Source organism: Myotis yumanensis, unplaced genomic scaffold (genome assembly GCF_028538775.1).
Source record: "Myotis yumanensis isolate MYYU_CA2020_CCGP unplaced genomic scaffold, mMyoYum1.0.hap1 SCAF_7, whole genome shotgun sequence".
Lineage (NCBI taxonomy): Eukaryota > Metazoa > Chordata > Mammalia > Chiroptera > Vespertilionidae > Myotis > Myotis yumanensis.
In genome coordinates this window covers 46,960,136-46,986,473 of record NW_027223758.1, presented here as the reverse complement: position 1 = coordinate 46,986,473, position 26,338 = coordinate 46,960,136, and the positions used below count along the sequence as shown (strand labels likewise).

Here is a 26,338-nt window from a genome sequence, read left to right as displayed (position 1 = left end):
ACTACCAATGAGTCATATTGACGTCCTGTACCTCCTGACAAGATGTGGGGGGAAGGGCATCTTGTCAGAACTACATCACCTGAAATGCTCACATTAGGAAGTAACATGAGACTAACCCAGGTTGTGAGATGTGCTACCAAGTTACCGGTCAAGAATGACAATGTGAAAGATGGAGTGACTACCTCAGGCTGAAAAGACTAAGGAGACAAGACAAAGTCAAGATGTAACACTAGACCGGCTCCTATCAGAAAAACCACTTTACTATAACAAATGGAAAATGTGAATTCGACTGCTGAATGGTAATCAGTATCATACCAATGTAATGATGTAGTCATCATGCGGTCTACGTAATAGATGTAGTCATGTAAGATTAACATTTGGAGAAGCTGGGTTCTAAAATAATACTTTGCAACTTATTTGGTAAGTCTGAAATTATGTCAAAATGAAATGTTTCAAAATTTTACCAATTGATCCCAAGTTTACCAATGAGAGGATAGAAATTTATGTTTAAGGGCATTGTTCAAAATACAGAGAAACTTGCAAGTATAAACTAGGCTTTCTACGTACTGATCTTTCTACTATATAAAGCTTCCTCTAATATAGATTTAGAATACTCTGTCCTACTTTCTAAGATAATTTTTTCTGTGTTGATGTGAAGATTGTATAAAAGGATTATGAAATCACAGAGGTACATCTTATATCCTCATGCAAGCCTTTGTTCACGGATCCATGGCTCCATTCCTCCCTCCTACCACTTCCACAGATGTAGATTAGCTATAGAATTTACTGCTTTCCACTGCCATCTGGTTACCCGCATGGCTTATCAACCAGATGGTGAATTTTATGAAGAGGATCTTGTTTTCTTTAAACTCTCCCATCTAGCACAACACCTACCACAGAGGAGGTACTAGGTAAGCACTGAAAGAAGACAGGAGATTGGGGAGGGGGATGTAAGTGAACATGGAAGGGGATAGGCCGGACAGCAGCAAAGGAGAACTTGGGGGATATAGTGTTAAGCATATTTAGAGAAACTACTGTTTCCCTCCAGTGATCACAATTATGATGACAGATAATCAATATAAATCATACAAGAATCATGCAGATTAGGGTGAAATTTCTCCCAATATAGCACTTATCTATCTATGCTTGAGCCGGCAAAGGCTCGGGGACTGTCCTGCTGCTTGTCTAATTCTGTCATTTATCTTGGTGAGCTACAGAGACTGCTGCAGATTCTGGGACTCCATGTCAATGAGCACTGCACGCAAAGCTTGTCAAACAATCACAGAGGCCCAGTATAATCACTTGAGTTTATCTCATTTTTCACTTTCAATCTCAACATAAACACAAGGTAAAAACAGGACTAGCATAGACCTGTGTGTTTTTTTTAATTTTTGCTTTTCCCATCACAAAATGGGTGACAAGTAAATACAAATAAAAGAGTTCAAGAAGACAGCATTTTAAAATATTTTGATCAATATGGATAGACAATCAAAAAATTCTGAGCCAATCTAGAGTATCTAGTTTTTCATCAGAAGGTTTATAACAGTAAGCCCCTCTCCTCCAACTTGCAGTTATGCAGTTTCACTGATGAAGCCTTAGGTAATGATAATTTCCATTTGTAACCTAAGATAACTTTGAAGAGAAAATGGGCAACATTAAACTGAATTTATGGCAAGTTTGTGCATTTTAGTGGCAAAATCAGATGTATTTTATTTTTGCTATGGTTGAAAAGAAACCAAACAAAAACTGAACTGTTGATTTTATGTGGAGGAAGTGCACTGAATACTTCAGAGCTACTAGTATACTGAAGTACAGTAAGAGCTAAGAACACCTGCCAAAAAGTATGTCTGAGGATCTGAACTTATTTAGATCCACAGAGCTGATCCATGCCCAAATTCCCGCCGGGCATTTCTATTGCAAAGTAACAAGGTAAGAACAAGTGTCTTCGCAATTCACTCTGGTTGTAGGGCTATTGTGAAAATGGGATTTCTACACGTGCGTAGGAAAAACACACTGCCATTGCTTTCTTCTAAGATAGGTGCCAACTTTAGGTAATCTACATATTGAGAGGGCACGTCTGCAGGTTTTCCCCTCTAAAATCTATAAAATGTAAATTGTACCACGAAGAGTAGGCTTTTCCCTAACCAATAATAAATATTTGGGATTCATTATTGTCTTTGTGTGTATCTAATATAAATCTGCCTAGTTATGAAATCTAATTCCTACCTCATTTTTTTTAACACAACCTCTTTTCAGGAAGAACATTCCTTTTCTGGAACACCGAACCCAGCTTTAGTTATCAGGAGACAGAGTATCTCTTGGTGAGAGATACTGCTCAGGTGTAATTGGCTGCATTGAGCATGCTCACCACCACGTTCCAGCAAGCTGACCTGAAAGCTGAGTGGATCCCACGCTGAATGTCTACACATCTGATGCTGACTGGGGTAATAGTAATAAATTCTCCCTGAATAAGCAGGGAAGAAAAGGGAGTAGCAGGGAAGACAAGAGTGATGGTCACAGCTAGAGAAGCCGACTGTGGAAGAGGCACGGAGCACGCATTTCAGGGAAAGTAATGGCCCGGAGCGCAGCAATCGCTGGCAGCCCATTATGGTTAGGAGAGATGAAAGCCACTTAATGCCTGGAACAGAGGCCGGGTGGTTTGCAGACACATTTTTTGTCAGCTAGTTGGAGGACATTAGGTGAGAAATGCCAAGGTGAGGAAAAGGCTGGACTTAGAAAAGTGCAGTGCGATTCAATGCGATAGATGGCTGTGAATTAACAGTCAGTTCAGGGGAGACAAGGAGGGACTCCTATAACAGGACCGGGCGACAGGCATGATGGCAACTAAGAAACACTCTTGGGGAAAGGCGCACTATTGTTCTTTGAAACAGAACTCCATACAGCATGGTGACTATCTACACTAATAAAAGAGAAACATGCAAATTGGTGTCACTCCGCTACCCTTCCCATAGGCTAATCAGGGCGATATGCAAATTAACTGCCAGCCAAGATGGCGGCCAGCAGCCAGGCAGCTTGAAGCGAACAGGAGGCTTGCTTTCTTCAGTGACGGAGGAAGCCAACGTTCCCCGCCTGCCGCTGCCGGCCTCTGAGCTTGCAGTTTGAAACATTGTTACAAATATAGAAGCTAAACAAAACCCCAGAAACCTGCTTTCAGCCAGCCAGGGTCTCAGAGCTGGAGTTGAAACCGTGTTTCGATTATAGAACCCAAACAAACCAGATACCTGCTTTCAGCAGCTGAGGCCTAAGAGTTGGAGCCAAGCCTCAGAGCTAAAGCTGGCCCAGAATAAAAAAAAAAGAAAAGAAAAAAAGGAGCGGTTGGGAGCTTCAGGCACCCGCCAGCCTGAAAACAGCCCTCAGCCCCTCACCCAGACTGGCCAGGCACCCCAGTGGGGACCCCCACCCTGAAGGGGGTGTGACCAGCTGCAAACAGCCATCATCCACTCATCCAGGCTGGCCAGGCACCCCAGTGGGGACCCCCACCCTGATCCAGGACACCCTTCAGGGCAAACCAGCCAGCCCCCACCCGTGCACCAGGCCTCTATTCTATATAGTAAAAGGGTAATATGCCTCCCACCACCGGGATCAGAGGAGCTGCAAGGCCTCCCAGCACCGGGATCAGTGTGACAGGGGGCAGCACCCAAACCCCCTGATCGCCCTGCGGCTCTGTGTGTGACAGGGGGCGGGGCCACAACCTCCCTATCTGCCCTGCTCTGTTCGTGACAGGGGAAGACAGCCCAACCCCCTGATCAGCCCTGCTCTGTGCCTGATAGGGGGGAGCTCCCCAACCCCCTGATCGCCCTGCGGCTCTGTGTGTGAAAGGGTGTGGCGCCCCAACCCCCTGATCGGCCCTGCTCTGTGACAGGGTGCGGTGCCCCAACCCCCCCCATGGGCCCTGCTCTGTGTGTGATGGGGTAGAGCCATGACCTTCCCATCGGCCCTGCCCTGAGTGTGACAGTGGTGGCGCCCCAACCCCCTGATCGGCCCTGCTCTGTGGGTGATAGAGGGCGGCGCCCCAACCGCCCCCCCACGGGCCCTGCTCTGTGTGTGACAGGGTAGAGCCATAACCTCCCCATCGGCCCTGCCCTGAGTGTGACAGGGTGCAGCGCCCCAACTCCCCTATCGGCCGTACTCTGTGAGTGACAGGGGGGAGCTCCTCAACCCCTGATCGGCCCTGCTCTGTGCGTGACAGGGGGCAGCGCCCCAACCCCCGATTGGCCCTGCTCTGTGCGTGACAGGCGGTGGTGCCACAACCTCCCCATCGAGCCTGCCTTGAGTGTGACAGGGGGCGGTGCCCCAACCCCCTTATCGGCCCTACCCTGAGCGTGACTGAGGGTGGCATAGCAACCTCCCAATCCGCTCTGCTCTGTGCATGACAGGGGACGGCACCCCAACTCCCCAATCAGCCCTGCTCTGAGCCCGATCAGGGGCTGCACCTAGGGATTGGGCCTGCCCTCTGCCACCGGGAGCAGGCCTAAGCCAGCGGGTCGTTATTTCCCGAGGGGTCCCAGACTGCGAGAGGGCACAGGCTGGGCTGAGGGACCCCCTCCGCCCCGAGTGCACAAATTTTTGTGCATCGGGCCTCTAGTCTATATATATAAAAGCCTAAGCGATCATTACAACCGGTTACTGAACGACCAGTTGCTATGACGCACACTGACCACCAGGGGGCAGACGCTCAATGCAGGAGCTGCCCCCTGGTGGTCAGTGTGTTCCCACAGCCAACTTCTTGTGGCCAGCCAACCTCCTATGGACAACCAACCTCCCACAGTCCCTCCCCCAGGCTGGCCAGCCCAATCAGTCCCAATTGGGACTGGGCGAGACGGCCCAGATCAGCCCCAATCGCCAGCCAGGCTGAGGGACCCCACCATGCATGAACTCGTGCACCAGGCCTCTAGTCATTAATAACACTGTACTGCATATTTGAAAGATGCTAAGAGAGTCGATCTTAAAAATTCTCATCACAAGAAAAAAAAAATCTGTAACTATGTATGATAATGAGTGCTAACTGGACTTATTGTGGTGATCATTTCACAATACATACAAATGTTGAATCATTGTTATACACCTGAAACTAATGTTAGATGTCAATTATACCTCAGTAAAAAAAGAATTCCATCAGAGTAATAACTAATGACTCTTTCCTTAAGTCTATAACTTTCCGGTCAGCAGTTTATTAACTCATATCACCAGATGAGAGTAAGATTCTCATGATAAAGGTCAGATTCTAACACAGCCCAGAAGTCCATGCCCTGGAGATCTTGTGGTGAAGGTTCTACAAGCACTCCTGGTCCCTTCAACAAACTGTTCTACTTTGGTCTTGAGTTATCATGTTGAATAAAACCAGTAAATAGGCTAAAATAATAAGGTCACAAGTCATCTTGTGACTTAATTATCCTCAATGTCTTAATGACAAAATGTTATTTATTTATTCATCTCATTGGCTATCAGCTCTTACCATGGTCTCCAAATTCAAAGGCCTAAAAAATATACGTACATATGATTTCTCTGGCATTTGAAATCCCTATGTATAAGGAATGAATCATTCACCCACTAACTATATTTCCCACTAACTCTCCATCTCAAATTATCTCACTGCATTTTCTCTAAATTTTAGTCATTTAAAGAGTTTTTGTGTTTAACCCATTTGGATCCTGAACATTTTACAGTGAGCATCTGTATGGAATGCCCAATACACATCAGACAAGAAATAAACACAAACTTGTTTTTCATCCCATACAATCTGCCAAGTGATTGTCTCTGATTAACTGAAAGGGAAACACAGGATATTTCTTGTTATCTAATCAAGGAACCCCACAATTTCTGAGAAAAACAATAAAAACGCTGCCCAACAGCTTCATAAGCATTTGAAATTTAAGTAACCTTAGCGGCATGTATTTTCATAATTTTAAATTGACTTAAGATTATCTAGATACAAACATTCTGAATTATTATGTGAAGACTAAAATGTACAAGAAGGGTGTTTTAAAAATTTTTAAGTTATGTTTACTTCAAAATGTCAACTTCACTGTGGCAACCCCATTTAAAACGAAATTAACGGAAATATTTTAGTTGTCTTTAGAAAATGTTATATTCTCATAAAAGTATGATTTCACCTAATCACTACTAATTCTTTCTGAATCAGCTGAATGTTATATAAAACTGTCCACTGAAAAAAAGTTTGATGTATTTGTTAAATGTTCATTAATAATGAAATTAAGTTCTAAATTCTTAGTCATTAACAATGCATAATTGTGACTGCTCTCACTTTGTTTATAAGAAAACAGAAAAAGCTGAGAGAGGAATTTAGTGCATGTACACTGTATAAGATGCTACAAATAAAATAGTACTGGCTCTAATGATATATATGCACATAAAACACGTGTGTACTAACACATCTTAGTGAAAAAAAAAATGCTATGGCTGGGCTAAAAAAAAAAAAAAGTTCTAATCCACAACCTAGAAACCTTGAACTTACTCAAATCTCTTTTCCATAAATGCCCATCATTATTTCTAAAATATAGAGGCATTCAATGAGAACAGTAAATACAACACAAACCACCTTGACTTATATAGATACCCATCAACAAAAACAGATTTTCACCTTTATGTAAGGTGTGTTCAAATGAAAACATAACCCATGAAATAAAGAGCAAAGATTCTCCCTCGATCTTTCAAAGTTGGAAAATCACTCAGGCGTAAACTCATCAGCTTTATTAGGAACAGCGGTCTAGAGCTGACAAAGTGCCAAGTAAAAACGCAGATGTATAGATTTCTTGTCAAAACTTACTCTACGAAGGAAACATTCACCAGTGCTCATCACCAAATTGAGAAATTTAGGAAACCTTTGCAAATATCTAAGTATCAGCCCTACAGCATGCTAGGCACTGGACCGGATATGGGCATGTTGAGGGAAAGGCCCTTCTCCTGATGGGCCCCTCAGTGCAGAAGGCACTCAAATGAAAAATCCTGCCCAAATAGAACAGAGCTGTGAAAGATAACGTTCAGTTTGGCTCCCACCTGGCCACCTAACAAATGCACCACAAACTGCCCACCATTGGTTTAATGAGTACCACTTCTAACTGACTTCTGTTCATATTCATTTTTAACCAGAAAACAATTTTAAAAAGCAAATCTTAAAAAATCCATCAAAACCAGACCACCTCTAGAAAGAGTAGGTTTGAGTTGCTCATAATTTAAAGATGACAGAGTGAGAGTTTCATGTTCTCTAACACCAAAGCATAAATGAGCAGTTCTCCATCCAACCACAGACATTCCCCGTAACCACGAGTGACTTCGAAAGGCCACATGCCCTACCTTTCCGACATAGAGGGGGTCCGAACCCATGTACTCCTCCAGCACAAAGAACTGATTCCACACCCAGCTGCGCTTGGTCCTGGGCCTCCCCGACTGGAAGTAGGGCTTTGAGCTGGACCTCGAGAGTTCTGCTTGACTCATCCCAGAAAAGCACAGGACAAGGGCGATCAGCTGCAGGAAGTGGCAGAACTCCACTTTGCCCAACTTCATCTTTTTTTTTTTCTTTCTTTTTCCTGTGTAAGAAAAGAACCTTGACAACAGAAAAGGCACAGTTCCAGTTGGCTTGGCAGCTCTTGCCTCCGGCAGGGTGTCAGCTGGGAGTCCAGAGATGATAATTTGTAGAGCGTCCGGTTGGAGGCGGTCACCACCGCTGAATCGCCTTCGCCAAAGAATGGTGTAAGAGTTTCCTATCGGGACAAAGCGACAACTGGTGTCAGAAACCAGGACACACAACCGGGAACGTTCATTTACTAACTTCGCACTGATTTCCCCAAGATGTCATCATTTGTATAATTGCTAAACTAAAGATTATGAACTTAGATGGAAACTGGCAATCACCGTGGTCCTATGTGGACATCGCTGAGGCAGAATGATTCCTGTTCCATAATGCAACCTTAAAATTCCACGCTGCTTCTAAGGCATTCTATTTGAGCATATGGTTTATTGCACACAAATGGAACCACATCCATTAAAAAAATCATTTTAATGCTAGCCTTTACTTATTTAATTTTTTTTATATTGCAGGCAGTTTCCTGCGCTGGTATTAGGCTATGAAAGCAAAGCAGGGATTTAGGAGAATGGGAAGGACATATGCTGGTTTAAATCTCTCCTGTGAAACTGTAAAGAGAAATAACGGAGCACGAGGTGCTTCGACGCTGGGTGATTGATTCTGAGTCACAGAACACCAGCTGCTCTGACGTGTTCCGAGTTGATTGTGATCAGCTGAAAGCTCAGACGTTTCCAGTTCCCACTCTTCAAACTTACTGTCACAGATGCTGTGGAGCAGGTTCGGTTATGCTATTTCACTGCAGTGATTTGCGACTCCACAGATATTTACTGAACATCTCACAGCTAGGCTTGCGCATAGTAGGGCCTTCCCCCCAGACACACTTATGGGATTGAATTATATGGACCATGTGAGGGGTGAGGAAACTCAAGTGTATTTGTAAGCCCCGTTCATTGTTGGCATCAGCACAGAAAAAAAACCTCTCATTCTAAAGTCTACTTATTTCAGTTACAGAATCCTGATTATGCAAGAGATAAAAAATCAGTTACAAAACAAACTTCCAAAAACAGAGAAATGATAATTTATGAGAAACTGCTCACGTAAATCACTATGCTACACTTTGCTTTATTAATTCCTTTGACTATAAATAAATCAACAATTGGGAAGTTACAGTGAAGGATTAACATTTGTGTTTTCTTTTGAGAGAGGAGAAAAATACAGTTTTAAGAACATGAAGCCAAAAGATAGCTCCCTATGAAGGCAGAAGCTACACTGCCTTTGTATTATACGCTTTTCCATCTTTCTACCTGTCTCTCCTATAACAGGGGTAACAGTTACTCCTGTTAATTTCTTATAGAAAATATATATAGAAATACTTATAGAAAATGCCACGTAAGTAGAAAAAAGGTGGATTTGTTAAACATGTTGGAATAGCCCGCACCACTGGAAGAAATGGATTGCACTGACTTTGAGCTCCATTCGAGGGAAGATGTTCACATTAAAATAGCTCTGTAAAGTTTTGAAATTTCAGAGGGCACTGTGGAATAACCCAGCTGCTTGCAGAACGGACTTGGTGTACGCCGAGAACCAGAAGAATGATAAACCATTACTGGAGCACACTGACTGTCGTCTGTGCACTGAACACATCTCCCCAAATCCAGATCTCCCATCTGAGGAGCAACAATGAAATAGGTCCATTTAGAAACCACTCTAGAAGGTCAAGTTGTTCTAGACTTAGAATCATAAGAAGTAACTTGGAGTCAGGCACTAATATTCCAATGTAGGCCCCTCAATGAGGTTGAACGTTCATTGTAGGGAGGTCTGAGCTAACCCACCTGAGACAGGTTACCTGTAGGTAAAGATGGTGGGTAGGTGGTTAAACTAGGCAATGGTGCACCAGGGTATTGGTCTATAATCAGCCAGGAGTTATAGCAGGGGTCCTCAAACTTTTTAAACAGGGGGCCAGGCCAGTTCACTGTCCCTCAGACCTTTGGAGGGCCGGACTATAGTTTAAAAAAAAACTATGAACAAATTCCTATGCACACTGCACATATCTTATTTTGAAGTAAAAAAACAAAATGGGAACAAATACAATATTTGTATTTGCATGTGGCCTGCGGGCCGTAGTTTGAGGACCCCTGAGTTATAGTCAGGAGCTCAGGGTGGTGGCTTTTAGTGGCAACAGCTATCAGCATGGTGAGAAGCACAGTCATGTGACCTCCCTCATGCTAGGGGCCACCAAGTTTCCTGGGGACAGGGAGAGCTGGGTTAGCATTGTGGTGACAGGACTGAGGCTAGATTATGAAACCTGAGGCCAAAGGACATTTCCAGTTTTCCCCCTCTCCTTCCTCAAGAGTGAATAAATTTTCTCACAAAAACAGGGATGTAAGTACTTTGATCCCTGAAAGTATTTTTTTTATTTTTTTGTAATAAAGTTTATTGTACTATTTTTAAATAATTATTTATTGTTGAAAGTATTACATATGTGCCCCTTTTCCTCCACTGACCCCCTCCAGCCTGCTCCCGCCCTCCCTGCCCTAGGCCTTCAGCACCCTATTGTCTGTGTCCATGGGCTACGCATATATGCATACAAGGTCTCTGGTTGATTACTTCCCACCCACCCACCCTCCCCCACCTTCCCTCTGAGATTCCACACTCTGTTCCATGCTTCCACATCTCAGGATCCACTCTGTTCGTTCATCAGTTTGTTACTTAGATTACACATGAGAGCGATCATGTGATTCTAATCTTGCTCTGACTTAATTTCACTTAGCATGATACTCTCCAGGTCCCTCCATGCTGCCTGGGGCAATTTTTTAAATGTGATATAGCTAAATTGTATTATCTGGACTACTTTATGAATTAAGTGAACTTTGATAGCACTGTTTTAGTATGAAATGTATCCAACTTCTAACAAACTAAGTAGCGAATGAACTTTGGGAATTCAAAATTAAGGGAGTTATGATAACTATACAATTGTAAAGACTGGGCAATGCATCGGACAGAGACAGATTCTGAGTCTTCAGTCAGCTAAACAATCTTGGACAGTTATTTACAGAATTCTAAGCAAGTAAGTTGCAGAGATAAAGCCTCAAGTTTCTCGCTTATAAAACAAAAATGATAATAATGGCATCTACTTCATAACAGGATAAAATAAGTAAATCATGAACAAATCATGATAGTGTCTGGGCCAACTAAAAGCACTAAAAGAATAGCTGTTAGGGTAATTAGTGCCATGATGATATTTTTCAGTTTAATACTAGTTCTGTTAACGTTAGTTTGTGAAGTGAGGTTAGTTTTCCTTTAAAAGTTATGTGTAGCCCTCTGGTGTGGCTCAGTGATTGAATGTTGAGCCATGAACCAAGAGGTCAGGGTTCAATTCCCCAGTCAGGGCACCTGCCTCGGTTACAGGCTCAATCCCCAGTAGGGAGCTTGCAAGAGGCAGCTGATCAATGGTTATCACTCATCATTGATGTTTTTTCTCTCTCCCTCACCTTCTTCCTTCCTCTCTCTGAAATCAAGAAGAACATTTTTTTAAAAAAACTATCTGTAGTAAAATGTTTTAGACAACTCTCACGCTGAATGAAACAGTCTTGATAGTTCCTGTCCGTGCCAGAGAATACAGATCAGGAACCAAAAGAATCTAGATGGATACAAACAATGGCACCAATTTTCTTTTTTCAAAAATAATGTAACAGAAAAGCAATTTCTGTAATTCTTACAAGCCAAAGACTGATATTGGAGTTGGAGAAATTTATTCCAGCTCACTCGGGATGTTCACTGATAGGAAGAAAACAAACATAATGTGGAATGGGAATAGGAACACTGGGGTCTTTGTCCTAAAACCTCCCCTATTTCTGTAGGACCTTGGATCCCCCTGGGATTTAATTTTCTACATTGGCAAAAGAAGGGAGCTGAACTAAATTATCTTGAACGTCTGTTGTGGCGAGCCGGCACGGCCATGGCATACTCAGCCCCAGGGCGCCTTATGTGCCACGCCAGCTCGGCCAGGTTCAGTGACCCTGAGAGGGGGTGGTGAAGAATGGAGAAAAGACAGACAAGAGAATGAAAGCTGGGTCTAGGTGGGACGCTGCTCCCTGATGAGGAGACAGCGCCAGCGCCCACAAGCCGCGTCTTTATTTTATAGCAGATGCCACGAGGCAAAGTAGGGGCGTGGTCAGGATGTTTACAACATTCTCATGGGTTTCGATCCTACTCAATTATATGCACCTGAACTCTATCAAGCCCATATCACTCAGACACGTGGGGCCACGTGTTCGGACCATAGGTTCAAGCTTACAACTATAGCTGTTGGCTATAATTGTGCTGGGAGGGCTCTGCCCTCCAAGCTGGGACTTGCACGTGGCAATGAGAGGACTGTGCCCTCTCATTAGTCCGAGCCTTGAATCTGTCCAAACACTGTTGCCGCTCTTCACAGTCTGTTTTTACAGGTCTTACCTTTTATGCTTTTGACAGTTATATAGAACAGATTTTGTTGACATGTTTAAGCTATGAAAAAGTGTGCAGTGTTAATAATTAAAGATAAAGGGTAGAGGGATTTAAGAAAGTCACAGTAATATAAGAGAAACATTTGGCATATTTACGAAATGTAGCATGAATTTTAACATGAGATGTTTAACTTACTCTTCTTGACTCTGGATAAGACTGTCTCCCACACAAGATTATGGATTTATCAAACTGGCTAGAACATCCCAACAAGGTGAGTTATGGAGCATGACATGGGGTCCTTTAGTCACAATGTAACATTTGTGAATAAGAGATACCTGAGAATTTTGTATTTTCCTATTTAAGTCAAGGGTGCTTAAAGCAGCCAGTATTAACATGAACTTGATGAAGAGGGATGTCTGCCCTATCTGTGTATCACAGCATCTAGAACAGAAGCAGACACATAATTGGCAGAAAATAGTTATGGACTATTTGTTTTCATTATAATTAAATTCATTTTTATTTGTTTAAACATGTTTTTACTGAATTTAGAGAGAGCACAAGGGGAAGGGAGAAAGGGAAATATCGATCAGCTGCCTCCTGCATGCCCCCTACTGCGGCTCCAGCCAGCAACCTGGGCATATAGTATGCCCTGATTGGGAACAGGACCAGACAATGCCCACGAACTGAGTCACATGCGCCAGAGCTAAATTAATTTTTAGCATCAACACTTAACCATGTGCTAAGTCAATATATAAACTGCTTGCTAACTCTACTGTGTTTATGAGTCACAATCACTTTGAAAACAATTCCATTATATTTCTCAGTGGAGTCTGAAGTATTTGCCAGGCCCTTGAGCCAAATGTTCTTTACCTTTCTTGAAGGTCTAGGACAGTGATGGCGAAACCTTTTGAAAAACCCTAACTTAACTCTGGTGCCGTGTCACATATAGAAATTTTTTGATATTTGCAACCATAGTAAAACAAAGACTTGTATTTTTTATATTTATTTTATATATTTAAATGCCATTTAACAAAGAAAAATCAACCAAAAAGATGAGTTCGCATGTCACCTCTGACACGCGTATCATAGGTTCGCCATCACTGGTCTAGGAGAATGTACAAGGATACCTTGCCTGCCTTTGTGTACATTACTGGAGGATGGAAATTCTGTTTCATGAGGTAGGTAAATGCCTCAATAATACCCTTTTTGGAGTGCGCTTATAAAACTGGGAAACTATATGAATGGCTGTGATCCGAGTGGGTGTGTTTCATGAGTGCCTAAGTCTGCCAGGAATATACACCTGAGAGCGGGTCGGATGTCCCCTTTCTTCATTAGGCTTCCCCCAATCCTGCCCTTCCTTTCGATCTTTACCCTGGCATCTGGTTTTCAAGGTAAATGCCAGTACAGCAGTCCAACCCAAGTCATCCCTTGTTGTGATGTCATGCAAGAAATGAGGGATCCTGAACCAGTATGAGAATCTCCAGTTATCTGTGTTATCAAACACAAGGAACAAAACTTGAACTTGAGATTTCCTATAGCCTCACCCTCCAGACAGACTTCCTATCGTCTCACAGATGTTAAACACACAAAGGCACCATGCTATGATGTTTTATATATAAATGAACTTGAGCGCACAATCCATCACAATTGTTGACTTTTTCACAGTGGGTTAAATATTGCCTCATGAATTGGAGCTAAAACCTGCACCCCCCCTTCTTAGATTTCCGTATCATTCATCTTCTCCCTTCCTGCGGCCTCCTCCCCTCTCTGAGTACCATATACGGGTGCCAACAAGGGGCAAGTCACAGCAGAAGCAAGCAAAGACCTCTGCCCCGAAGCTGTATTGTGTCATCTTGTCTTCAGTGGGCAAGCGTAGGAGAGTGACCCGCCACAGGCCTGGCGAGCTGACTGGCTCAGGAAAAAAGCCAGTGCAGAGAAATGATGTATGGTATACAGTTTAGGTAACTTCTACAGATCTGTGTCAACTTCTGGACAGTTACAAATGGGGAGCATTATAACTCTGAGGAGGAAGCCAGGAATAGGTTATATCTGAAGAGAGGAGAATGAATAGGAGCCAACCACAGATGTTTGGGAGAGTCATGGTGATGGCTACAGGACTAATAATTAATCTAGAATAAAAAAATTATCTGAGTAAGATTTAGAATGTGTTGTCTTTGCTCTGATATTTTAAAGATAAAACTTGTATTTTTTTCATTTCTAACATTTACTTTTCCCCCAAACAACACATGAAAATCACAATACTGTGATCAGCACAACACACCTTAATCAAGAGAATACAAAATGAAACCTTGCAAAGGATATTTTAAATGATTGAAGCAAAAAGGAAAAAAAGAGGGGGGTGTGAATCAGTCAGGCAGTAGTTACTAACTCAAGATCACTTATTTGACCTGAAGTCACTTAATCATGCTACATTTTGCTTAATTTTTTTTGTTCAACTAAGTGGCAACCATTATATCCAAGTACGTAGACAGTTTATTATTCATTTAACCTTAATAGCCAATATTATTTAGCAAAATGAATTCATTATTATAAAATTTCCCTGGATTTTCTGCTCCACTTAACTGTGAAACCACTTTAAAAATCAGATCAAGTCACAATAATGCTCTTAAGCGAATGTTTTGTTCATACCTAAAACAATGACCAAAAATTCCTTACCTACAACAACAAAATTTACTTATGAATCAGCATACCAATCGTTAATTAGTAAAAGCACAAATCCTCCAGATCCTGTTCCATCTCAAAGGCAACATGCTAAAAACATGACAAGTAGCATCAAATGTATCATATTCAGCCACTCCCATTTATATATAACCATACAAGTAGTTTTCAACACATGCCTAATTACCAATTAATTTACATATGCTAAACTGCTTTTTAAAAGGCACCCAGTGCTATATGCCTTCTGGAAATAACTTGAGCTTTAAAATATGACTATCAATTATATTAAAATAAAATATATTACTATTTTAGCTTTTGTTGACACTTAACATGGAGTCTGATATTAAATAAAAACAATGGTTTACAGTGTATCTCAGTAAAGACTTCACAGTTTCTCCAAATTATGGGCAAGAGCAGCTCTCATGCTTCTGTGTCTGAAGTTAGCATCAGCAGTGGGCCTTTGACACTGTTTGAAAATACACTTAGTGTATATTTCACTGCAAACACACTGTTTATCATCTGTTGGTAGTACTGACTTACGGAAGTTTTGTTCTCTTAAAGGTATGTACAGTTTACAATTAGATGGGACATAACAGCCACAAAATAAATGCAATAATATGCATTTTCTAGGAAAACAATGGTAAAAATACTTGAGGACTGTCAGTGTGCTTGACAGAAAGTAATGCATGAGAATTAAAAAAAAAAATCCATAATGGATGACTGCCAGACACCTCCAGCATCTAACTGATATTCCTCCGGATGTTTGCTGGCTGATCTAGAAAACATAATTGTACAAGACTTCACAGTTGTAACAATAGCAAAATGGGGGGGGGGGGGGAATCTTTCTGTTGGCCTCCTGAGAGGAAACTGTCTCATCCCAAGACTGCTTTAAAAAAAACTGGACTATGTTTGACAAGCAACACATTTTTAATGAATCCTCATGAAGGGTGAACAATATACATGCTTCAAAGTGGGACTGATACCACTTCACAGCGGTGGTGAGAGGGCGCTGTAAAGATATCACCACTTTAAGAACAACCTTCCATTTCCCGGTTCTTTTGTACGGTCAGAGAAAAGAAGCCTGTTCTTTTTAGACATTCCTTGGGTATTAGACGATATTACTTAAAGTCAGCGACAAGTCCGCCTCCTGGTTCGCCCAATGTCTTTTTTAAAGACCTTCATTTGTCCTCGCCTTAACCAGGACAGCTGCCACCCCTTACCACTGAGGTCCTCATGTGATTTATCTCTGTACATAAAGTTAGAGTCCTGCTCTGTAGCAGGGATCATATTTGCTCATTGACACTTTTACTTCTTTTTAAAGTAGATCCACCAAATGTGTTTGGGGGAACGCAGGAAGGTGAAAAGATATGTTCTAAAGTCCTCCCCTTCGTGAATGAGCAGAGGTGCCACGACAGAGAGAAAATAGTCTAGGACAAGGAGCATGTTAACAGCTGTGGCCACCCTACTTGAAGCTGAGTTATTAGGGGCAGTACCTACAGGATAAAGATGTCATTTCAGTACTGGTTCTCCTGAGGGTTCATGTTACAGGAAAAAAAAACATAAAGACGTGCCCAATGCACTGCTCCTCATGACTGAAGATCCTGCACATGGTAGAACCACAGATGAATAACATACATGAACTGGAACACATTTTAGAAAAACCCAAGGCAGGCTTGTCTTCTTTATGAAGGACAAAATCAAAATCTAAAGAATCCAGAGCAATGCCCAAGGTCACACAGCCAGTTACTGATGGAACTGGGCATGACTAGATGCTACGGGTAATTTAAAGGGGCTATTAAGTATTTCTCACTCTGATAATGAAGTGCTTTTTAATTTATTATCTTTGGAATGTGTCAGCTTCTCCAAAAGCCAAGAAAAGCAGCGTTGCTCTCACTGAAATTGTTATATGGCCATGAGTTTGAATTTTCAAAGCAGGAAATCATCAGGATTTTCCATCCAGCAGGGTAAGGAGGGTAGAAGAAGAAGAAGAACAGAGTGACAGGACCTGTTGTTTAGGATTGCATGTCCAGGTGGAGCCAAAAAAAAAAAAATGGAGGGTGAGGAGTATCCAGCTTTAAAACTGCTTCCCCCCCTTCTAAACAACCTGGTGATTAAAAAATAACTTCCTCCTACACTGTGACACTATAGAAGTAAACTATTTCCACTGAAATTTGAACAATGGCCCATTGAATGTTTTAGAAATAGGATACCAACTTGGGGAAATATCTTAGAACGCAAGAATGTACAGGTATGATTATTTGGTTGTTTGTTGCTGCAAATCTTGAATAGGAGATGAATCTGCTCCTAATGTACCCATTATAATCATTCTAGACTTAGCAGTGCCACCTGCAGCTTCCAGTACAGAAATATACTACCATTTAAATGGTTTCATCTGTATGCCATTAAAAGTTTAGCATTAACTTCAATAATTTAAACACTGACGTAACAGCCCTCTTCTTTTGTGCATAAAAGACATAATTTTTTTACATCTTAATTAGTGAAGCTGGGGCTCTCTGTCACGTGTGACTTATCACGTAAAGAAACTGTGATCAAGTCCATTAGCTCCCAGGTGAGACAGCATTACAACCACAAACCACAACCTCCCACCGTTCACTGGCCTAAATATTCAGGCAGGGGCCCTGGAAATGAACCACACAGCCTGCAGTGTGCCTCTGGTTATCAGACCACTGTGTGAAAACTTCGCTAAGTGGATTATAGTGTCCATTTCAACTAAGCACAAATAACCTGTGTGGTGGGTAAAAGTAATAAAAGAGAAAGGGGAATCATAGTTTATAGTTAACTAGAAGCAGCCTATGCCAATTAAAAAAGAAAAGGTGATAAGGCACAGCCCTTCTGAGCTCTTTATATAATAACAAAGTGGCAGAACTATATGTAAAGGGTTTTCCTTAATACTCTTACAACATATCTTAGCTGTATCAACTTTAATTTTTCATTTACCCTTGCATTTACACTGAGCCAGGTACGGTTTATGTGACCTCACTGAAAGGCACCATGTCTCAATAAACACTCTGCAAAACAGCCAAAGAGAAATTCTACCAGAACAGAAGTCTATAGCGTAATCTGAAGTGAATGTATAGACAGATGTCTGCATATCATTTGCACTGATGGTTTCCTCAGTGAGGATTCTTGCAGAAGGACAAGGGGGGACTGATGTTGGCTGGGGTATCTTTCTGCAAGGCCAACACATTCCCAGAGGAGGCACCCGAGGACTGCTGCTTACAGCTAGATCCGCTGTGCCTGTCAGAGGCTGAGATGGTCACACACGCTCTGGTCACATGTCTCCCTTCCTTGTCCTCAGCTCCCCTGTATCACCCCATTTAAAAGCAACCGATTCCTTCACGCCAAGGACTCACTTTGCCATCAAATAATGTGTATTCATTATTTTAGAAGTTTCTGAAATTCCCAATTGAAGCTAAGGCTTTTGAAGCCTTCTGAGCAAGTGAAAAAACATTTTTGTGTGTGAGAATCATGATGTGATACAAACCACTAATGCAATAAACGCAACACTTGACAAAATCCAGGAAGGTTGAAATCACTCAGGCATACACACTCACAACACTAAACAATTTATGGGTTCAGTGCTTTAGAAAAGATTTCTAAAAAATCTGACTAAGAAAGTATGTGACTGGACACACAGATGTATTCACTTCTTCAAATCAGTAAACATTCTGAGAAGTTTACAGCAGCTCTGCCTTCAAAAACAAACAAAACACACACACACCCCCACACACACACACACAGACAGACACACACGACAAAACCCTGAAGTGCTGAATGACAGGGAGACCAGCAAAGACATTACCCCTGAGGAGACAGAGTGGGTTGATTTTTAGATCCAGGAAGGCTGAACAGCGGCCAACTCAGTATGCTCTCCACCCTCTTTTCTGCATTGGACAAGAAAAACTAGAGTCAATTCAAGGGTAAACTGCAGTCATATAGATGCTCTACAGTCACCCTTTTATAAGAAAGGGAAAGCTCTGTGCTATTAAATCAATAAAAGTGGACTTAAGAAGAGTTGTGAGCCTGTCAGCTGATTGTTAACACAATCCTAATGACCTACTGCAGCCCTTAATTACAATAATATCTCACGCTGTGAGTGCACAATGCCCTTTTATTAAAGCTGCAGCCTCGATGGCTTTGAGCAGGGTGCTGGTCTGCACTATTGATTATTGTTCCCTTTATTTTTCCTCTCACACAGACAGACTTTCAGCTAGCTGGACCAGATAAAGACTATTAACGCTGGATGCCACCTAATTGCTCCTGTCACTCCGTTCCTTGTTAAACACTCACCCATAAGTAAGATTCCCACAAAGTTGCCAATGTGACTACCTGCCTCAGTTCTTCTGAATTTTAATTCACACTGTTCCAAGTAGCCCTAAAGAGGAAGAAAATGCTTCTCGATGTATTTCCCCTTTATATATGTAACAGGAAAGAGCTTAGGTAAATATAGTCTAACTAGTTCTTTGGGAAAGTAATTTTTTGTGAGTGACTGGAAGCTTCCAATGTAATTATTTTCTCCCTTAGTTACCCGCCCCCCCCCCCCCAACTTGTCTTTATAAAGACACACTTAAAAACTATTTAGATGTTGCTGGCAATATATCAATGAAAACTTTCCTTTAAAAAAAAGGAAGGGGCTGCTACTACTCCCCTAAACTCTTTTAAAATACACTTTTTTGTGTGATGTTAATCTGATTTTTAAAATGCATAGTTGTCAGCAAGAGCCACACAGTCTCCAGTTACTTACATTTTTCTACACCCCCCCCCCCACCTCCCCGCCCCTGCCAAAGTTCTGTGCATGTACTTCTGCATTAAAAATGATCTGAACACCTATCTGGTTCCAGGGAATAGGAGCGTGCGTCCAATTTAAAGATCCTTCACTTAATAAATTATCAAATAAAGAGAAGCTACTTTTTTGCAAAATGAAACGCATTTTAAGTATATTCAAGCTCCAATTTGCAGAACTCCAAAGCTCGGAGACACCTAATCTTTGACGCTATCTTCACAGGTTCCCATTTGCCCACAGCTGGATGAACTCATTACTAATCTTGACTCACCTGGACAGTATCTAAGAAATCCTTAAGGTTAACGATCTAAACGTGCAGCCAACACAGACAATAGGCTCCTTCTCATTCATCCACGCTGGGAGGTCGAATACCAGCAACTAGCAGCATGGAGCAGGTGCACCCACGGGGAAGTCCACCCTGCATTCAGAGCGGCAGGAGGGCGCCCTTTCCCCAAAACACCCCCAAGGAACAGCGGAGCAGAGGGGGAAGCGGGGCGCCCTGCAGATGCACAGCAGCAGCAGAATACTAACTATAGCAAAAAGCGAAGCACTCTTAGATGAGTTCCACCTTCACGGAAGGTAAAAGGAGTCCAGCGCGGAAGTAGAAGGACCCGGCACACGCAGACGCACACCCCCTTCCAGTCTCAGACCGCTGCTGCGGAGCCTGGCGGCCCAGGCAGCGCAGACTTTTGCCCCCATCCATCCCAGGTCAAACGGGACCCGCTGGTGTTCCTCTTGGAGAAGAGCGGTCCAGACCGTGTTTATCGCTTCATCCTGAGCGAGCTGGAGTCTGCGCTCACCCTGAATTCGCGAACTGCGTCGTACCTGGTGTCGGGCATCACCAGCTCTCCGGGCCGAGCGCCCTCAGCTCCATCTGCACGCCCGTCCTGCCTGGGTGCGTAAGCCCCACGGCCGCACAGCAGTAACTTGGGGACGCCAGAGAAACTCTACGCGGATCCCCCCGCCCGCTTTCCGCTCGATGCGGAGTCCAGCTTCCAAATGCCCACAACGTGCTTCTGCCCGGCAGAGCCGTCCCAGCCCCCCGCAGCCAGTCACACTCACCTGGGGCCCCGCCGCCCTCCCCGAAGCATCCGGCACTTGCCACCCACGCCGCCCGGGTGTTTGCATCCGAAAGGGCGCGCGCTCAGCGACCCGGCGCCCGCAGGCGCTCCGGGACCCAGTGCGCGCAGCTCGGCGCGTCGGGCGGACTGGCGGCGCCCGCCCGGCACACGCTGCGTCCTGCCGGACGCGGGCGTCTGCTCCAATCACAGCCCTCTCCGTGGGGCGCGGGCTCGGGGCCCTGGCCCGGGCCGCCTCCGCTGGCTCCGAGGGGCCCCGCGGGCTCCCCTGGGCGGCCGGGGCACCAGGTCCGGAGCAGCGGGAGCGCGCGTCCGCGTCCGAAGAAAGGGAGAGGGGTGGGCGTCGGAGATCAAGGAGGGCGCCGGGGGTAAGGCGCGGAGCCGGTGATTGTGGTCCGCGTCGGTCGCCTGCTGTCAGCGCCTAGCGCGGCCAGCTCGGGGAGCCACTGAGACTTGGGCACCTACCGGAGACCCAGTGAGGGTTGTTGGAAAGGCAGCCGCTCCGCCGCCAGGCGCGCACACACACGCGCGCATCCACGCGCGCCCCTCCTCCAGCGCCCTCCAGACAGATGGAGTCCTTCGCAGGAAAATCCAGAGGAGCTGGGGGAAAGTAGGAGGGGCCGCAGCCCGTCCATTACTCAGCGAGGTATTTGCATCTGAAAGCGCGGAGCTGGAGGAGAGTTTTGAGAATTGTTACTAGCACCTTCCCCTCTTCCCCTTCTCCCCTCCCCTAGCTGTCCTGGAAGCCGTGATCAATTGAACTCCTGAGGCATGAAGGCAAAGTCATAAAACTAATCAGAACTTACAGTTTTGTTGCGTGATAGTTTTACCCTTTCAATCTCGTCGGACTGCCCTAGTTCTACTCTTTACTTGCAGAAAATTTCCTCCCCTGCTGGATTCTCTAATGCAAAACTTCCGAGGTGCACTATTTACGCTCCGGTGGGATTGAGACCCCAGGCCAGGTGGGGAAGGGGATCCAGTCTTTTATTTGGAACATGCTGCAGCCAGTGGAGTTAAGCACGCTTTGTTTTCCTCTGTCTGCCTAGTGCATGATTTCACCTGGTGGCCAGGTGTTCTGTTGCAGGGGTTAGGAAGATGAGTAGATTATTGCTACATACGTTATTTTTTCTCATTCAGCCAATGGAATTCGCTCTGCTTCTGATCCATCCTTAACAGTTGAGTCTTCCAATACCTGCTATGTGAGCATAGGATTCCAGTCTGCTTTTGCCTTCACTCAAGCATACTTGCTCTCCTCTTCCTGTCCATTTACCTTGCATTTTTCCTCTCAACTAGTTGGTATTTAAAATTGAATTATATGCTAATAATTCAGCGGCAGACATTTTTTTTTTTTTTTACCTTCTGTTAAGTTCCAGATACCATGCTTCTCTGTGAACTTAACAATGCTTCACTTTTAAAGTTATCTCACCAACTCCAGGCCTGCTTGGATGGTCGCTTCATGGTCCATTTCCACTCAACCGTCAGTCATCACCCCAAGTCAGAATGTTTAGAACAGACCTGCTAATCTCTCCTTAGACATCACCCAGGATTTCACACTATACTTCTCTGAGACACCGTCATTCTTCCTGCATCCAGACATTGAATCTTGGCTTCATCATTGAGGCCTTTCATGTGGTTTTCCTGTTAAAAATCCTCATTTTTTTCTAGTATCATGCAATCTGTAACTTTACATTCATCTTGCTTTGTCTAATAAAATTTTCTGAACTGGGACATATTTTTATAATTGTTCTGGACCAGAAGCTTCTGGAAGGCAAAGATTGATATTCAGTATGATCAAGACACAGCACATGTTTGGCCCACAGTAAATATTTGTGAAAGAAGTGAATGTTCATACCCCAGTCAGCAATAACATAACTGAACACACCAACCTATTGTAACCTGCTCATTGGTGGCCCAGCCTTTCCTCGAGAAGAAATGGTCTTGTGATCAGGAATCACAGCCATTGGTACTATCCCGTGTTCATTTAACTAGCTTTTTTTTTTTTTTTTTTTTAAATCAAAGGACATCACATTAAAAAGGAAAAAATTTGGAGACTACTTATTTAAAAGTTTGTTGGTTATACTTTTCCTCAAATTTTCCACAATGTTTCCTCTTCTAATTATATGTTTCTGCATAAATGTGGGTCCCCAGTGTGGGCTTCTATCTTGAATCAGGTATTCCCATGCTGACTGCCTTCCTTTAAAAAAAATTTTTTTCCCTTAAACCATAACCTTTACATAGAAGTAAAATGAGTTCAGTTCACCAGAACATGGTTCTGGTTCTGGCATTAGCCAGCTGTTCACCCTGGAAGAAGATCTAGGTCCTATCCACCAGGAGGGCGTAGGTAGAAGGCAATGGGAGGAGGGCAGGTGATTCAGACACACCTTCATCTGGGGAGGTCACCGATGGTCTCTCTCTGAGGAGATGGCACTTACGCTGAGATATGATGATGGAAATGAGCTGGGCCTGTGAGGATCTGAAGGAAAAATGACCTGGGCAGAATGAACAAGGACAAGCGTCTGTAGAAGGAAAGAGTTGAGTGTGTCTGAGAAACAACGGCGTCCTGCACGGGGAGAGGTCAGGATGGATGGTGCAGGAGTGGTGGACACAGGACAGAGCCTGCAGGCCTCTAAGCCTGGGAGGTGTTTGTACTTTATTCCTAGGAGAAAGTACACGTTAGGAACAACAAATTAAAGGAGGCACCACATGATGAGGTATGTGTGATTAGATCCTTCCTCCTCTCCCCTCCTTTCCCTACCACTTTTGGTTGATTAGAAAACCTAGTCTTCTGAGAAACACAAATAAAAATTGCTGTACTACGTCAACCCCAAGGTGCTACCAAATGTTTAAGATTCCACGAAATACAAACGCAAATTATGACAGCATATGCTTATGAAATTTCATAATATTTCCATATAGTTTAATTTGTCTTAATATTTCTACTCTTATATATAACACTCTTATTAGAATCCCCTCAGCTGAGGGTTTTGGCTCAACAGTGTCATAAGCTGCTGTTTGCAAATTTGATGAATGCCCCCTTCTCTTTTCTACTTTGAAAAAAAACCCTCCATCCGATGTATTTCTAATATTGATTGATTTAATAAAAGCAGCCATAGCAGCACTATATTTTGAAGACAGAGGAATCAGAAACAGTAGAACTCTGCCATGGTTTCTGTCAGTGTGGAAGGTTATTTCCCTATACTGTTGTATCTACCAAAGCAGATTGGGTGCAAGTAAGAAGTTTCTGATGACCTTGCTGGTTAGATTATAGTCTTACTAGAGGCCCGTTGCACAAAATTCATGCAAGAGTAGGCCTTTCTTCCCCTGGCTGACAGCACCGGCTTCCCTTGCAGCTGTCCAGTCTAATTAGCATATTATACTTTTATTATTATAGATGCTTTCTTAATCCAAAACCAGAGATGGGGACTGGGCTTTTGGCAGCTAAGGGCTCAAGAGAAGTAACCATTGAGAACTAAGTTGTTCTAGATATTCTGAGGCTCCCTGGGTGGGAAAACAGAGATGTGGCAGAAAGCGCTTACACAAGGCAAGCACTCAGAAAGTTGGACCATTTATAGTTTCTTGTGAATGTCTCTCTCAATATAAAATTGTAGTTGTCATAATAACATATCTTTTCATTATGTTATGCTCAGCATTTTCCTGAGGATGTCTACACTCTCCAATTTATCTAATTAGGTATGCTTCCATCTTGTAGGAAAGAAAGGATTTAGATTTCCAGTTGCCAGTCACTAACTTGGTAAATGTTAACTGAACCCCTGTTGTTTGATCCTTAGACTAGGAGATGGGAACATGAGGATGAATAAAATATAGCTCTTGTCTTCAGGAATCTTTTCATTTGTTGGGAGAATAAGGAGGTGGATACATCTGCACACACCATACCCATTGTGACGAGGAGTGGGAAAAATGTCAAGTGTGGGAGCACACAAAAGAGGCCACATGATGAAAAGTGTTGAATGGGAAGAGAAAATGCTTGGAATGTACCATGAGGATGATGGGGTACCACTGGGAGTTTTATGAAGGGGTATTGCGATCATAACTGCGGTGGATAAAGGAACACCCTGGCGGCCTTTCTTTTTAGCCTTGGTCTGGGAGTGAGGACAGTTAAGGAAGTGATTGCAGAAATCCAAGGGAGAAAACCGGCCTGTGGCACTAATGTATGAAAATCCCTTAGAGGTAAACAGAAAATATAAGTAGATTTAATGATCTCTTGACTACACTTACCAATAATGGATCATAAATGAACACTAATAGAAGACAGACACATGTACCTATGATTAACATCACGGAATCACCCCACAGCCATATCCCATGGTTGACTGTGTCCCTCACAGAATAATAGAAGACTCCAAAGTCTGAGAAAATACATCCATTTTGCTGCCCAGGATGTTCTCAAAGGCTCATTTCATGATGAAAAAAAAAAAATTCCGTTTGTCCAAAAATGAGTACTTATTTGGAGATTATACTTTTCAGTTCAAGGGCCCTGAAGATATTCACAGAATAAGGGCACTCCTGAGACACACTGAATTGTTTTAAAAATGCAAAGATGTCTAATGGGGGTCTCAGGAATTCTCTCCTTAAAAGCTCTCCCAGGTGAGGAAGAGGGTAACAGGCCCTACAGGAGCCTCAACGCTTACGCACAAGGACAACAGCACTTAGCAGTCTGGGATGAAGGCATGAGAATCCCCAGAGAAGATTCTCTGAGATGTTCAGTCTGTGCCGCCCAAGGTGCCACTTCTGCTCTGAGATTCCCAATAGCATACTCCTCACCTGATGCAAAAGCCACAGAAGGAAATGGGAACCAGATTAGGAACCAAATGACACATAGTGGGTTGGAAAGTGAAGGTGAGGAATTCATTTTTCCCTCAGCTAAGCAAAGGAAGTCGTACTGACTCCCAATTCCATTCTCCCCCAGATACCCAGGCCTTCTCGGGGCTCGAGAGAATGAGAGACTTCGTGGGTCATTGTTTATCATTTTTACTAGTAAGAAAAAATAGAATTTTTTGCTGTTGCATGTGAAATTTCTCAACATTGGTATTAAATGCCAACACAAGTGAACATTTACGTATTTAAATAGCAGATGATACTACTGGTGTGCAACTGTATCTCTGGATTTAGAATAGTTGCAACAGAAATTACTTTTTTAAAAGCAGCTCAAATCAAAATTGTCAGAAATAACCTATATAGCGAGATCTGTGCTATCACTTGACCATAAAAGCCTTCTTAACCCTTCAGTGAGAAAAGCAATAATGCAAATTTCTGCTACACGTTGCTCTATCACGCTGCCATAAGCCAAAGAACCTTTGAAAAAGTAGATTTTCACAATAAACTCTTTTCAAAAATATTTGTTGAGTGTGCTGTGTACCAGGTTTAATGGCACACATTGCAGGAGCTACAAAGGAAAGAAAGGCCAAGGCCCCGGGGAATATTCCAGGCACACACATAACTATAAAAAGGAAAGGGATAAGGCTAAATTCAGTAAGAGACCAGGGAGCAGTGTGATGCGGCACTGGAAGGAGGAAGATGACACTTGCTATTGGAGAATCTAAAAACCATAAACCAATCTGACATTTCACTTGGGTCTTGGACATGAAGGGTATGCAGACAGTAGGAGACATGAGACTATGGAGAGAATATTTCAAGAGCTCTAAACAATCTCCAAAGAGCAATGGGCTTAAAGGGGAATTGTTTTTCCAGATAAAATTAGATTTTTATACATAATCCTCTGCTCCCCTAGACAGAAAAAGGGCTCCC

The 26,338-nt window shown here is 43.2% G+C and overlaps 1 protein-coding gene across 4 annotated transcripts in view; it reads right to left on the bottom strand.

The window, feature by feature from the left end:
* The window catches only part of CDH7 (cadherin 7), a 121,172-nt gene extending 100,108 nt beyond the window's left edge, over window positions 1–21,064 (bottom strand). For 2 of the 4 annotated variants that reach the window (XM_070420434.1, XM_070420437.1), the window contains exons 1-2: window positions 18,513–18,597; window positions 7,336–7,742 (exon numbers count right to left, since the gene is read on the bottom strand). In XM_070420434.1, coding sequence (XP_070276535.1) covers window positions 7,336–7,545 — 210 coding nt within the window. In that variant the 5' untranslated portion in view covers window positions 7,546–7,742; window positions 18,513–18,597. Of the gene's footprint in view, window positions 1–7,335; window positions 7,743–18,512; window positions 18,598–20,555; window positions 20,638–21,037 lie in introns of those variants that run through there. The other 2 variants (XM_070420436.1, XM_070420435.1) reach the window with 2 other exon arrangements.
* Window positions 21,065–26,338: the final 5,274 nt, after the last annotated feature.